Consider the following 12,800-nt stretch of genomic DNA (forward strand, 5'->3'; position numbering starts at 1 on the left):
AATGATGGTCAGAAGAAGCTGAACTCTGCTACAACATGGACCCGAGACCACAGAGAGGACGAAAAACATGGACAGGTCAGTGACTCTCTGACTCGCTACACAAGTCAGCAGCAGGTCAATGTAACTATAAACCATGGTTAATCAGATATAACTAATACATTTAGATGTTTGTTGGATGTTTTCAGATGTTTTAACAACAGCAGCTAAATATAGAAATGATGAAACAGAAAGTAATAATCTGACTTAAAATAAATGTTTTACTTCCTGATGGGAATTGTGATGAATAGATTAAATTACACCTGAAGAAAATCTTATTTTTCCTGGTTTAGATCTTAGATTATCCTTTTAAAGGAGAAACGTCAGTCTCTGTGAAAATCTTCCCCTCTTCTCTACTCACACTCAATGTTTGAAAAGATTTGGACGGGAAGTAAATAAAAAGAACAAGAAAAGCAGAATAAAAATGTAAAATTATGAAGAGAGAACAACGTTTTAAGCTAAATTAGACTGTTTGTGTGAAGGTGAAGACTCTGCTGAGAGTGATGGTGAGGACAAATAGCCTTTTCAATACCATCAGAGTGAGGACCATGATCAACAGGCCAGGACTCAGAGGTGAGACCTGGACCTCCAAGATTGTCCTCTATGTCTTCATTCTCACTTAATTTTTCTTCTGTGTTAAAGATCAGAGCAGCAGCCAGATCCTGCTGGACATGGACCAAGATCTGGACCAGGACCCAGCTGTGTGTCTCTGAAGAGTGATCGTTCAATGGATATAGGTATAGACTTCAGAGGAAGAGCAGAGTCTTCAGGTTTGAGTTGAGAGTTTAAAAGTGTGGTAGGGAGAGATAAAGTCACATTTCAAACTCTTAATCATCTTGGAATCATGAACCTTTTATCTTTGACATGATCCCTGTTCTTATTGAGATGGTCCTGCATGCAGATCTGAGAGGAACCCTCTAGTCCAGGGGTGCCCACATTCTGTTGCTTTGCAAGCTACTTTTAAAATAATCAAGCCCAAAAGATTTAATATTCAAATTTGCTCAACCTAAGTAAGTACTTACTTTACTCTGTTGACACTAAATGGACTGATAATCAGTCAAGATGGAAGGATGTGTGGATTTAATCATCTTTAAAGAAAAAGGCTGACTTGCATAAATAAATAGAACTCGATACTGCAGTCAAGAAAGTATTTCCTCATATTTGGATACTTTTCCTCTGAGAGTAACTTCCAAAAGTGTCCATGAGACCTGGCCTTAAGCTCAGTGTCAGCCTGTAGTGTTAAAATCTCATCCTCCACTGCAGGCAAGTTCAGGAGCCTTATGTACTAAGAATTGCATTGATTTCCTACTAAAACGGACATTCATGAATTATAACTGGATTAACAGTTAAGATACGATTATTTTAAACATTTCTGACATGGATCACACTGTTGTAAATGAGTTCAGACGAGCTCTGGTGTAAATGTTACAAACAAAGTTATATACAAGAATACTGTAATTACAGAGGTGAGCAGTGGTTTATTTAAAATATATTCAAAAGACAGTTTAACCAGAATAAAACTGGTAATCAGAAACTTAATCTTCTCATCATCATCACTACTGAGCGCTTTGACTGATCGCGTCATTAGAATTTGTTGCTCACCTGCGCAACACACACATGTATATTTATTGAATACATAGGATAAAAGGGTTTTTACAATTTTATAATGTTGTCTGGGGTTGAGTTTTAATCAGCTTTACAGAAAAAGGCTGACTTGCATAAATAAGTAGAACTCGATACTGCAGTCAAGAAAGTATTTCCTCATATTTGGATACTTTTCCTCTGAGAGTAACTTCCAAAAGTGTCCATGAGACCTGGCCTTAAGCTCAGTGTCAGCCTGTAGTGTTAAAATCTCATCCTCCACTGCAGGCAAGTTCAGGAGCCTTATGTACTAAGAATTAAACGGATTTCCTAACAAAAACAAACGTTCACTCAAACCCAGAAAATGATGCACAAAAATATTCATGTTTGAATCTGTGACACGAATTTTCTTTTTTTCATCCAAATCAAGAGTAGAATACGTACGTATAATGATATAGAATACAGATGCGTCCATCCATCCCTTTCCCCACCTATTTGAATATATAAATCATGTTTAAATGAAATACAGACCCAATATTTTCCTCTCCACGATCAGAAAAAAACAAAAGAAACCATGAATTAAAACTGAATTAACAGTTTAGATTGTTTATTTTAAACATTTCTGACATGAATCACACTGTTGTAAATGAATTCAGACGAGCTCTGGTGTAAATGTTACATACAAAGTTATTAACAAGAATACTGTAATTACAGAGGTGACCAGTGGCTTATTTTAAATGTATTCAGATGAAGTTTAACCAGAATAAAACTGGTAATCAGAAACTTAATCTTCACATCATCATCACAACTGAGCGCTTTGACTGATCGCGTCATTAGAATTGCTTGCTCACCTGCGCATGTCCATGGAGAACAAAAGAGAGCTATTATTCTGAGCGCATGTGGTGGAAAAGTATACGCAGTACTGAGAGACTTGTGTCAGCCCGGTCAACCTGGTATTTTGGTAAACACACACCGTGGACTTTTCCATTACACCAGGGTGTCTTCGGCCCCAGGCATATTTCAGCGCACTATGGACGACCGGCTACAAGGACTTCCACAAGCAGTGGTGAGAGTGGACGACATTCAGGTGACGGGAAAGGACGACACATGCCATTTACTGAACTGGGGAGACTCTCAAAGGCCGGCATCCGGCTGAAGAAAGACAAGTGTGTGTTCATGGCAGCAGAGATTGTGTATCTTGGCCACAAAAATAATGATAATCTGATTTATCCAGTAAATTATGAGGTTGAAGCCATTGCCCCAAAGCCAGAAAATCAGACAGAGTTGAAAGCATTTCTTGGGATGCTTAATTATTACCACAGGTTCTTGCCCAATATCTCTACTGTATTGGAGCAGGTACATGAGCTCCTCCGTAAAATATCTCGAATGTGAGAAAATGGAGGTGGAGTAAACACCAAAGCTATGCATTTGAGGCTGCAAAACAAATCTGCAATCAGACCAGCTACTGGTGAGTAGAGGTTATTCCCAACTTGAAAAGGAGTCACTAGCCATCATTTTTGGTCTCAAAAAGTTTCACCAGTACTTTTTGGCAAACCTTTTACTATCATGACTGATCACAAACCACTGCTAGGGCTTTTAGGAGAGATCAGGCCTTACCGCAACTTGCAGCTGCCAGAATGCAAATGTGCCATACGGTTTTGGCAGCATATGAGTATACCTTAGAGTACAAGAAAAGTGGTAAACATGGCAATGTGGATGCATTGAGCAGACTTCCATTGCCAACTACTCCCAGTAGTATTCCTTGTGAAGGGGAGATTGTAATGCTTATGGAGCACACCACTGCAAGTAAAACAGATCCAGGAGTTGACTTGACAGGACCACCTTTTGTCCAGAGTTAAGCAATAACTGTTGCAATATTCTTGGCCCGCAGTGTGTACTGATCCAATGATGCAGCCATAAGTCAGACACCAACAAGAATTAAGTGTCGAAGAAGGGTGTATCCTGTGGGGAAGTAGGGTGATAATACCCAGGGAAGAAAGAGAATAGTAGAAGAACTCCACAAAGCACATCTGGGAGTTTCCTGGGTGAAATCATTGGCCTGCAGTAATGTGTGCTGGCCAAACATGGAGGCTGATTTAGAGGCAGTGGTTCGCATATGTCATGCATGTCAGTCCAGTTTATTATGTCATGCCAACTACTAGCAAAAGCTTCAGCGATCTCCCGGTTGATCACGACCGATGTATTGGGCACAGCTGCTCTAGTTAGATGATATGTACATTGATGTTTAGAACCTTCAACATGAAGATGAGACTTACAGTCAGACTTCATCTCTTTTCCTCAGAGTGAACCATCAGAATTCAGAGCATCTCAGTGCTCAGCAACATCTCCCACATCTGAACTCCATACGTCTGGTACGTACATGAACGATTTAAAGGTTCCTTCAGTTAAAAATTACAGTTTTTGTGATTCTTGAGCTGATAAACTATCACTCTGACTTTCTCTTCTGTGATCACGTTCCAGTCAGTGCAGGAAACAATCTGCAACTATGTGCAGAAGGAGCTGAAGAGAGTCTGGGGGTTTCTGAGCCCAGATGACTCAGAACCTTCACGGACTGAGGAGGAAGATGAGCAGTGGAGAAGAATTCATGAAGATCACAGTTCACTTCCTGAGGAACATGGAGCAGGAGAATCTGGGCGAGTGTCTGTGGAGCAGTAAGAACATGCAAAAATGAAAAAGATGAAGAACGCTCATTATCCAGCTTAACCTTCTTCTCCTGAGTCATGCAACTTCCTTCTTTTTTCAGGAAGTCATAGTGCGGAGTGTGGAGGACGACTGAAGAGAAGCCTTCAGAAGAAGTTCCACAGTGTGTCTGAGGGGGTCGCTCAAGCAGGAAAGTCTACTTCTCTGAATGAGATCTACACTGAGCTCTACATCACTGAGGGGGGCACAGACCAGGTCAACCAGGAGCACGAGGTCCGACAGATCGAAGCAGCAAACAGGAACCAGACCAGACCAGAAACTACCATCAGACAAGAAGACCTCTTTAAAGCCTCACCTGACAGAGAACGACCAATCAGAACGCTCCTGACGAAGGGCGTGGCTGGCATTGGGAAGACCCTCCTGACACAGAAGCTGACTCTGGACTGGGCTGAAGATAAAGCCCACCAGAACTTCCACTACATGTTTCCTTTCACCTTCAGAGAGCTGAACACGCTTAAAGAGAAGAAGTTGAGTTTAGTGGAACTTGTTCATCTCTTCTTTCCTGAAACCAAAGAATCAGGCCTCAGTGACTTTGAAGGACTCCAGGTTCTGTTCATCTTTGACGGCCTGGACGAGTGTCGTCTCGATCTGGACTTCCTCAACAGTCCGGTCCTGACAGAAACTACAGAGTCCACCTCTGTAAACGTCCTGCTAACAAACATCATCAGGGGGAACCTGCTTACTTCAGCTCACATCTGGATAACCACACGACCTGCAGCAGCCAATCAGATCCCTCCTGAGTGTGTTGACCTGGTGACAGAGGTCAGAGGGTTCACTGACCTCCAAAAGGAGGAGTACTTCAGGAAGAGGTTCAAAGATGAGGAGCAGTCTAGAAGAATCATGTCTCACATCAGGAGCTCACGAAGCCTCTACATCATGTGTCACATCCCGATCTTCTGCTGGATTACTGCCACAGTTCTGGAGGACATCTTGGAGACCAAAAAGACAGGAGAGCTGCCTAAGACCCTGACTGAGATGTACATACTGTTCCTTGTAGTTCATTCCAAAATCAAGAAGGTGAAGTACGACAGAGGAGCCGGAACAGATGCAATTTCAGATCTTGAGAGCAAGAAGATGATCGAGTTACTGGGAAAACTGGCTTTTGAGCAGCTGCAGAGAGGAAACTTGATCTTCTACGAGTCAGACGTCACAGAGTGTGGCATTGATGTCAAAGCTGCTTCAGTTTACTCAGGAGTGTTCACACAGGTCTTCAGAGAAGAGAAAGGACTGTACCAGGACAAGGTGTTCTCCTTCATACACCTGAGTGTTCAAGAGTTTCTGGCTGCTCTTCATGTCCATCTGAAGTTCTTGTCTGGAGTCAACTTGCTGGAATCAAAACCAACATCGACACTTTTAATATTCTTCAGTCACCATTATCAAACAAAAAGGTTCTACCAGAGAGCAATAGAGGAAACTTTAAAAAGCTGCAATGGACATCTGGACTTGTTCCTGCGTTTCCTTCTGGGTCTTTCTCTGCCGACCAGCCAGAGTCTTCTTCCAGGTTTTTTGACAGAAACAGAAAAAAGCTCCTGGACCAATCGGGAAACATCAGTACTTATAAAGAGGAAGATAAGTGAGACTGTGTCTCCAGAGAGAGTCATCAATCTGTTCCATTGTCTCAATGAAGTGAAGGACACTTCTCTGGTGGAGGAGTTTCAACAGCAGCTAACATCAGGATGTCTCTCCACTGGTCAACTGTCTCCTGCTCAATGGTCTGCCCTGGCGTTCATCTTACAGTCCTCAGAGGAACCTCTAGATGTGTTTGACATGAAGAAAATCTCTGCTTCAGAGGAGGTTCTTGTGAGGTTGATGCCGGTGGTCCGAGCTGCAAATAAAGTTCTGTAGGTGGATCAAATACTGAAAAATCTCTGATGTTATGAAGTCAGCATGAAAGTTTGGTTTACTTTTTTCCAGACTGAAACGATGTCAGCTGTCAGAGAGAAGTTGTTCACTTCTGTCCTCAGTCCTCAGCTCTCCGTCCTCTAGTCTGGCACAACTGGACCTGAGTGACAACAAGCTGTATGATTCAGGAGTGGAGCTGCTGTCTGCTGGACTGAAGAGTCCACACTGTCACCTGGAGACTCTCAGGTCAGGAAATCCTCTCCTCTTATCAGTTCTGGTCTGTGATAATGATAGTAGAAGGCAATTAATCAAATATATGGATGTTCATCTGGTCTTATTTTCTTAAATACCGACTGCATTTATATACGCAAAATATTTGTTCGTGGTCTGGAGTATTTGGGTCACATGACCTATAAGCTTTTGAAGTTAATTTAACCAATACAAATAAACATGATTCATTGTTGTATTGTTGTTGTGGTGGTTGAGCTAAAGCAGTAGTCACCAACATAGTGCCCGCGGGCACCAAGGTGCAGAAAGTAGCCCGGGGGACATTGAATCAAATTTAAAGCTGCTGGCTGAAGTTAAACATAAATACAGTTGGATAATTATTCATGTCGTCAGCAATGTCACCCGATTACGGTCACCAAAATAAATGTTTAGTCGGTGTGTGCCTACACACAAACATATGGCCAGTGATGATACGTTTAGTTGCTATTTATCATTAAATCGCTGGTTATCGATGTGGTACCCCGCAAAAGTTAGTAAGTAAGTAAGTCATCTTTATTTATATAAGGTGTTGGCTATTTTTTTGTGGGAGGGTGGGGGAACCTGTCTATAGATGATTATGTATCTTTAAATCGATTAACACCACCCAGCCACATTAACATTAATGCCCTTCGACACTCCTCCTTCGGTGGAGGAGGAGGCGGGGTCTTAGCTATCATCAACTCATGTCTATCAGCCTCTACTGGACCACAATCTGATTTCAACTCTTTTGAAAGTATTGTTATTAGCATGTCTCATACAACCTTGAGATCAGGTCAGTCACTTCAGGGCAGGCAAAGCCGACTAATAGTCATCACTTATAGAAGAGAATAAGAATAACCCCAGGTTCTTATTCAGCACTGTAGCCAGGCTGACACAGAGCCATAATTCCATTGAGCAGTCCATTAGAGGAACGATTCAAGACCTCCTAGAATCCTCTACACAGCCAGTGCAGTTTTACATGTCTCTGAGATCCCATTCTCACATGGCAGCTTAAAGAAGTGTTCCCCTGAGCCTTGGCCTGGAAGAGAGGTCATATGGTGGTCCCTGACCTTCAATGGGTGTTTTGACCCTTAACACAACACCATAAAGTTGGCAGGTTTGCAGTGAATGGCCGGGTTACTGCCCCCTCCCCGGCCAGGCTTCCGGCTTGTGCCCTCTCTCGCCAGCAGGAGACTCTCTCAGATGCTTCTCCCAGCCTTGGAACGGCTGCTTTTCTTAAGTGGTCTCTCAGTCCAACCTTTGCCATTAGATCCCATGCTGATTGAGCTGGGAATCCTCCTCATCCAACTTCCAATGTCATAAGCCATGTTGTCCATCCCTTCCCCTGACAGGCTTGGACAAGTTGTTGTTATTTTCCTGCCTTTCTATCTGCAGCTTCCTTATGAATATAAATAGTTATTCAGTCTGTCTTCAAATAAAGTCTTGTTATATAGAGAAAAAGTGACACTTGTTGATTACATTCGTCTCATTCACAGGCTCAGCTTGTGTCTCCTGTCAGGGAGAAGTTGTTCACTTCTGTCCTCAGTCCTCAGCACTCCGTCCTCTAGTCTGACACAACTGGACCTGAGTGACAACAAGCTGCAGGATTCAGGAGTGGAGATGCTGTCTGCTGGACTGAAGAGTCCACACTGTCACCTGGAGACTCTCAGGTCAGAACATTGTTTCCTCTCTTCAGTTCTGGTCCACAACTGGGTGGTTCTTATGATCTATTTTTCTTAAATAGTAACACATTTTATTTAATATTGAACATTAATTCATTCAGTTTCCAGTAAAATAAAAGCTTTCCATTCAAAATTAGTTTGGAGCGTATTCTAAGAAAAGAAACTGAAAGCTTTTTTTCCCATTCTGGTCATAACCGGTGGAGCAGACATGTGCAACTTGTCATTGAAACAGAAGTAAAAATGTATTCTGGGTAGCTATAGAAAATTGCTTAAATAAGTAGGAACCAAGCCGAGAAGAACCTGATAGACCAGAGGCATCCTGTCTGTGTATTGCCTTAAAGGCAGAGTGTACATGAAAGCCTTGGTTCTTCAGTTTACAGTGTTAGAGGCACACATGTAGACCATACTGCCATCGTCCACTATTGGAAGATATGTTGCTAATATTAGTACCTTCATAACTGAGAGAGAAATATGACTTAGGCCTAACCCTTAATTCAGAAATTTCTAACTTGATTTTTGATAGAAAGCTCCCAATCAATACCAAATCCCAGATATTAAAACTGGTAACCAGCTCAAGAGCTCTGTTCTGATTGAAGAGATTGTTTTCCAGAGAAACAGGTGAGTTTGAAAAAAGCATTATTTGGGATTTTTCATATACATTTTAGAACCAGTTTTGATTTCTCCAGCTTAGTCTCATTTCATCAAAGGCAAAAATGTGAATTATTGCGAGTAAATCCTTACTTGCGCAGATTTTCATACAAAGTTCTCCGACAAGACAAAACTACACCATCGCTGATAACTTATGATATTTGATGAATCTCAAAGGTCAGAGCAGCTCACGGTAATGAGTCATTAGCATAAATCTCCACCCATAAATGACCACTTGATGTCTCACTGCAGAATGCAACAATTTTTTCTCTTAACTCTCAACACAGCTGCAGACAAGTTTTTTCAGTGACAAAACGTCTTGTATCCGGGAAACTTCCAAAATAGGATACCATTCACTGGCATTAAATATCACTGAAACATTAACATTTCATTACACCAGGCCAGGTGAAGCAACTGAGGTATAAAAAAGCATTATTAATTCTCTGTGTGACAATGCACATAATCAATCATGGCATTAAAAGACAACTAATGTGTTGATTTAAGTTTATCTTAAATAGATCTTGGACCTCTATTGTATTCATCAGAATGTGTCTGTTTGTTGAAAACTATCTGTGATTTAAATATTTACATTAGAAAATGAACATTTTTCTGAAGATCCACTCTTTTACCAGATCTTCTTTGCACTTATACTAGCCATTCACATAAATGATGAGCTGGTGTTACACGAGATCCCAACCTCCCTTGACCCCATCATAGGCCTTGCTATTCACATTGATCTCTGAGTGCAGGCATGACGCCAGGGGACAAGCCATGAAAAAACCTAGGGTACATTATGGAGGTATCCGGCCAGGCCACAAAAGTCTACGAACCCAAGACTGAATAAAACAAAACAATGCAACTACTTCTAAGCTGCCTCGTGAATAGATAACAGAGAAGACGTCACCTTGCCCAGCTCAGCCTGTACTGTGGAGATGAACGACATTTTGTTGCCTACTTTTTATTAAAAGACAGATCTCGCCCTTAGATGAGGAGAAACTCCATAACTGAGTCTCCTTTCCTTGCCATCACCTGCTCCAAGCCCGCCTGCTTCTCCGTGATCGCTTTCACACTTGGCTCGCTCATCGACTCTGGAGCAGATTCTGTCTGATTAGAGATAAGGTGGCTCTGCATTTGGGACTATGATCCCACTGACCAACCCAAGCACTGCACAAACCCTAAATGGCCACAAAATGGGAACCATCACCCACCAGATTTCACCATTCTCCAAGCTCCTGTCAGGGGATAATCAATCAATCAATTATCGTCTCATGAAGGCGGAGACTACCGGGATTGATGACCCTACACTGACAAACCTTGATCTAAGTAAGTAAGCAAGTAATGGTTATTTGTAAAGCCCCTTTCTACCAGAATCACAAACCGCTTTAACAATAAAAAAAAATACAAAGTTTCATACAAACATACACATAAGACAAACACAGGAGTCTCAGAAGATCAGGGGAAAGCCTGCTGCCTTTGATTTCTAGCAAACAATTCACTAAGCTGTTCATTCTCTGGGGCTCAGTTGGATTAAATCAGCAATAGAGCAGGATGTCATCAGCAAAAATGTGATAAGAAACATTGGGAAATCGCTCAATGATTTTACCCAGGGGAATCAAGTACATCAAAAATAAAAAAGGAACCAAAACAGAACCTTGAGGGACTCCACACAACAGATCCGCTGATTCAGACCATATTTGATTGGCAGATACACTGACTGCGCCCAGAAAGGTATGACAAGAACCCCTGGTGATCAACTGTGTCAAAGGCTGAGGACAGATCCAAGAGAACCAGAACAGTGCATTTACCCGAATCAGCCGACATCATGATGTCACTGGATACTTTCAGTAAAGCTGTCTCTGTAGAGTGATGTTTGCTGAAGCCAGACTGAAACTTGATCTTAACAAAAGCCAAGGGGTGAACTAAGGTACAAAAACCAAGATTATGTTTTTACAAAGCCGTCGTAACGCAAATCATATTTCATTATCCACAATCTGATTCATTACCTCATCGATATCCATCCTTCATTCAGCCAATGGAAGTCTGGAAACAGAAAATTTGTCCAACTGCTGCAAACTGGGACGTTTAGCGGGTGCTCATGGGAAATGTGGTCCCCCGTCTGGGTAAACATCAGCACTTTAGTCTACTGGCGTCACTAAAGTTTTTTTATTCCAACAAAATAATCCAATAAGGAAGCGGTTGAATGAGGCACCTAAAGCATGTGAATGTAAATAACCATTTGATATTTAATAAATGTTGTACAGGTTTTTTTTCAAGGTACAGTATTTACAAGTAAAAAATGACTAAATGATATTTAATACGTTTAGAATTCAAATCTTTATTTTTCTACAGTAAGTAGTTAAAGCCGAACTTGGCTGTGTGTTGCACACTGTGTGTACACAGATTTTTTACTTGGAAAGTGGTCAAGGTTTACCGGTTTTTAATGGCTGAGATTCCTGGGCACAACCACCAAAGATATATTTGTGTCGTCTTCAAAAAATGTTTAAATTCAAATAGATGATGATTGAAAAAGTCACACTTGTTCATTTCCCTCGTCTCTTTCACAGGCTGAGAAGGTGTCAGCTGTCGGAGAGAAGTTGTTCACTTCTGTCCTCAGTCCTCAGCTCTCCGTCCTCTAGTCTGACACAACTGGAGCTGAGCTACAACAACCTGCAGGATTCAGGAGTGGAGCTGCTGTCTGCTGGACTGAAGAGTCCACACTGTCACCTGGAGACTCTCAGGTCAGAACATCATCTCCTGTCTTCAGTTCTATATATATATATATATTTTTATCTAGGGAGGACCAGACCAGTGTCTTCACAGTCCTCTTGTTTCCTGGTTGATTTATTATCTGAGCCAGATTTACTTGTTTGTAGATGATATGTTGATATTTGTCACTTCAGCTCATGAACTTAATATGGAAAAACATTTTTTAAATATTATCTAGTCAATACAAATCAAGTCAACCTTAACATGAACATGTTCACTGAGATACTCGTTAACGTTTTTAACAATTCAACATGAACCAATGGCATCTCAGTAGTTTGTTTGAACATCTGTTTGTTTGTTTCAAGTGAATATTTACTATTTTAGAGAGGAAAATAACTTTGAATCATCTTTAACATAAAACACAACTTCAACATTGTTGTTACCCTCATCCTGTCCATGTGTTTGTCACATGTTTATTAAATCCTAATGATCCTATTTTTTTTACTGTCAAATAGAGAATTGAAAAAGTCACACTTGTTGATGACAACTCATCTTTTTCACAGGCTGGGCGGGTGTTTACTGAAGGAGAGAAGTTGTTCACTTCTGTCCTCAGTCCTCAGCTCTCCATCCTCTAGTCTGACACAACTGGACCTGAGTGACAACAACCTGCAGGATTCAGGAGTGGAGCTTCTGTCTGCTGGACTGAAGAGTCCAGACTGTCACCTGGAGACTCTCAGGTCAGAACATCATTTTATCTCTTCAGTTCTGGTTCACAACTGGACGGTTCTTCTGGTCTCATGATCTCCTTAAACTCTGTTTATCCTTCACTACAGTCTGTCAGGGTGCCGGGTCTCAGAGAGAGGTTGTGCTTCTCTGGCCTCAGCTCTGACTTTGAACCCATCCCACCTGAGAGAACTGGACCTGAGCTTCAATAATCCAGTAGGACCAGGACACAAGCTGTCTGCTGGACTGAAGAGTCCAGACTGGAGACTGGAGACTCTCAGGTATGGACAGAGCAGCAGAACTCACTGACTGAACTCAGCTCAGACTGAAGATTTGATGCTCAGACTCTACCACTGAACCAAACAAGTTATTCGTAACTCTGAGTTTCTCCATGTTCTTCTGCTGGACACCAGTGGAAGTATGAAGGAGACAAATTAAGACTGAACAGTCTGTTTTTGCAGATCCATCTCTGGTGTCATTTACACTGACTGAGTTGTCTACTAGAATGAAACAATAGTCAGGAAACATCTTAATTAATTTAATCTGACCTTCTGACTCTTTCTTCCTCCAGGCTGGATGAGTATGGACCATAGATCATCTGGATCAAAGAAGGGT

The 12,800-nt window shown here is 41.6% G+C and overlaps 1 protein-coding gene and 1 long non-coding RNA gene across 5 annotated transcripts; both read left to right on the forward strand.

Annotated features, from left to right (window-relative positions):
- LOC148086590 (uncharacterized) lies at positions 1–1,041 on the forward strand. Its single transcript, XR_015710540.1, has 3 exons — positions 1–75; positions 519–609; positions 679–1,041. It is a non-coding gene; the product is annotated as an uncharacterized LOC148086590 (long non-coding RNA).
- Positions 1,042–4,098: 3,057 nt separating this feature from the next.
- Positions 4,099–12,800, forward strand: LOC148086591 (protein NLRC3-like). 4 transcript variants are annotated; one of them, XM_087784720.1, is made up of 8 exons: positions 4,100–4,289; positions 4,382–6,179; positions 6,253–6,426; positions 7,923–8,096; positions 11,321–11,494; positions 12,026–12,199; positions 12,296–12,466; positions 12,757–12,800. In XM_087784720.1, exons 1-8 carry the CDS (start codon positions 4,169–4,171, stop codon positions 12,776–12,778), a joined length of 2,808 nt encoding a protein of 935 aa, XP_087640846.1. In that variant the 5' UTR covers positions 4,100–4,168; the 3' UTR covers positions 12,779–12,800. The 4 variants fall into 4 exon arrangements, with proteins under 4 accessions (XP_087640848.1, XP_087640849.1, XP_087640846.1 ...); XM_087784722.1 differs by lacking the exon at positions 7,923–8,096 and having other exon boundaries at positions 4,099–4,289; XM_087784721.1 differs by lacking the exon at positions 12,026–12,199.

The sequence above is a fragment of the Callionymus lyra genome, chromosome 2, assembly GCF_982586985.1.
Source record: "Callionymus lyra chromosome 2, fCalLyr1.hap1.1, whole genome shotgun sequence".
NCBI lineage: Eukaryota > Metazoa > Chordata > Actinopteri > Syngnathiformes > Callionymidae > Callionymus > Callionymus lyra.

Bases quoted from the DNA above. Each gene is read 5' to 3' on its own strand.
- LOC148086591 (XM_087784720.1), top strand. From the start codon at position 4,169: ATGACTCAGAACCTTCACGGACTGAGGAGGAAGATGAGCAGTGGAGAA. The intron at 8,097-11,320 runs GTCAGAACATTG...TCTCTTTCACAG, and splicing joins TGTCACCTGGAGACTCTCAG to GCTGAGAAGGTGTCAGCTGT. The intron at 12,200-12,295 runs GTCAGAACATCA...CCTTCACTACAG, and splicing joins TGTCACCTGGAGACTCTCAG to TCTGTCAGGGTGCCGGGTCT.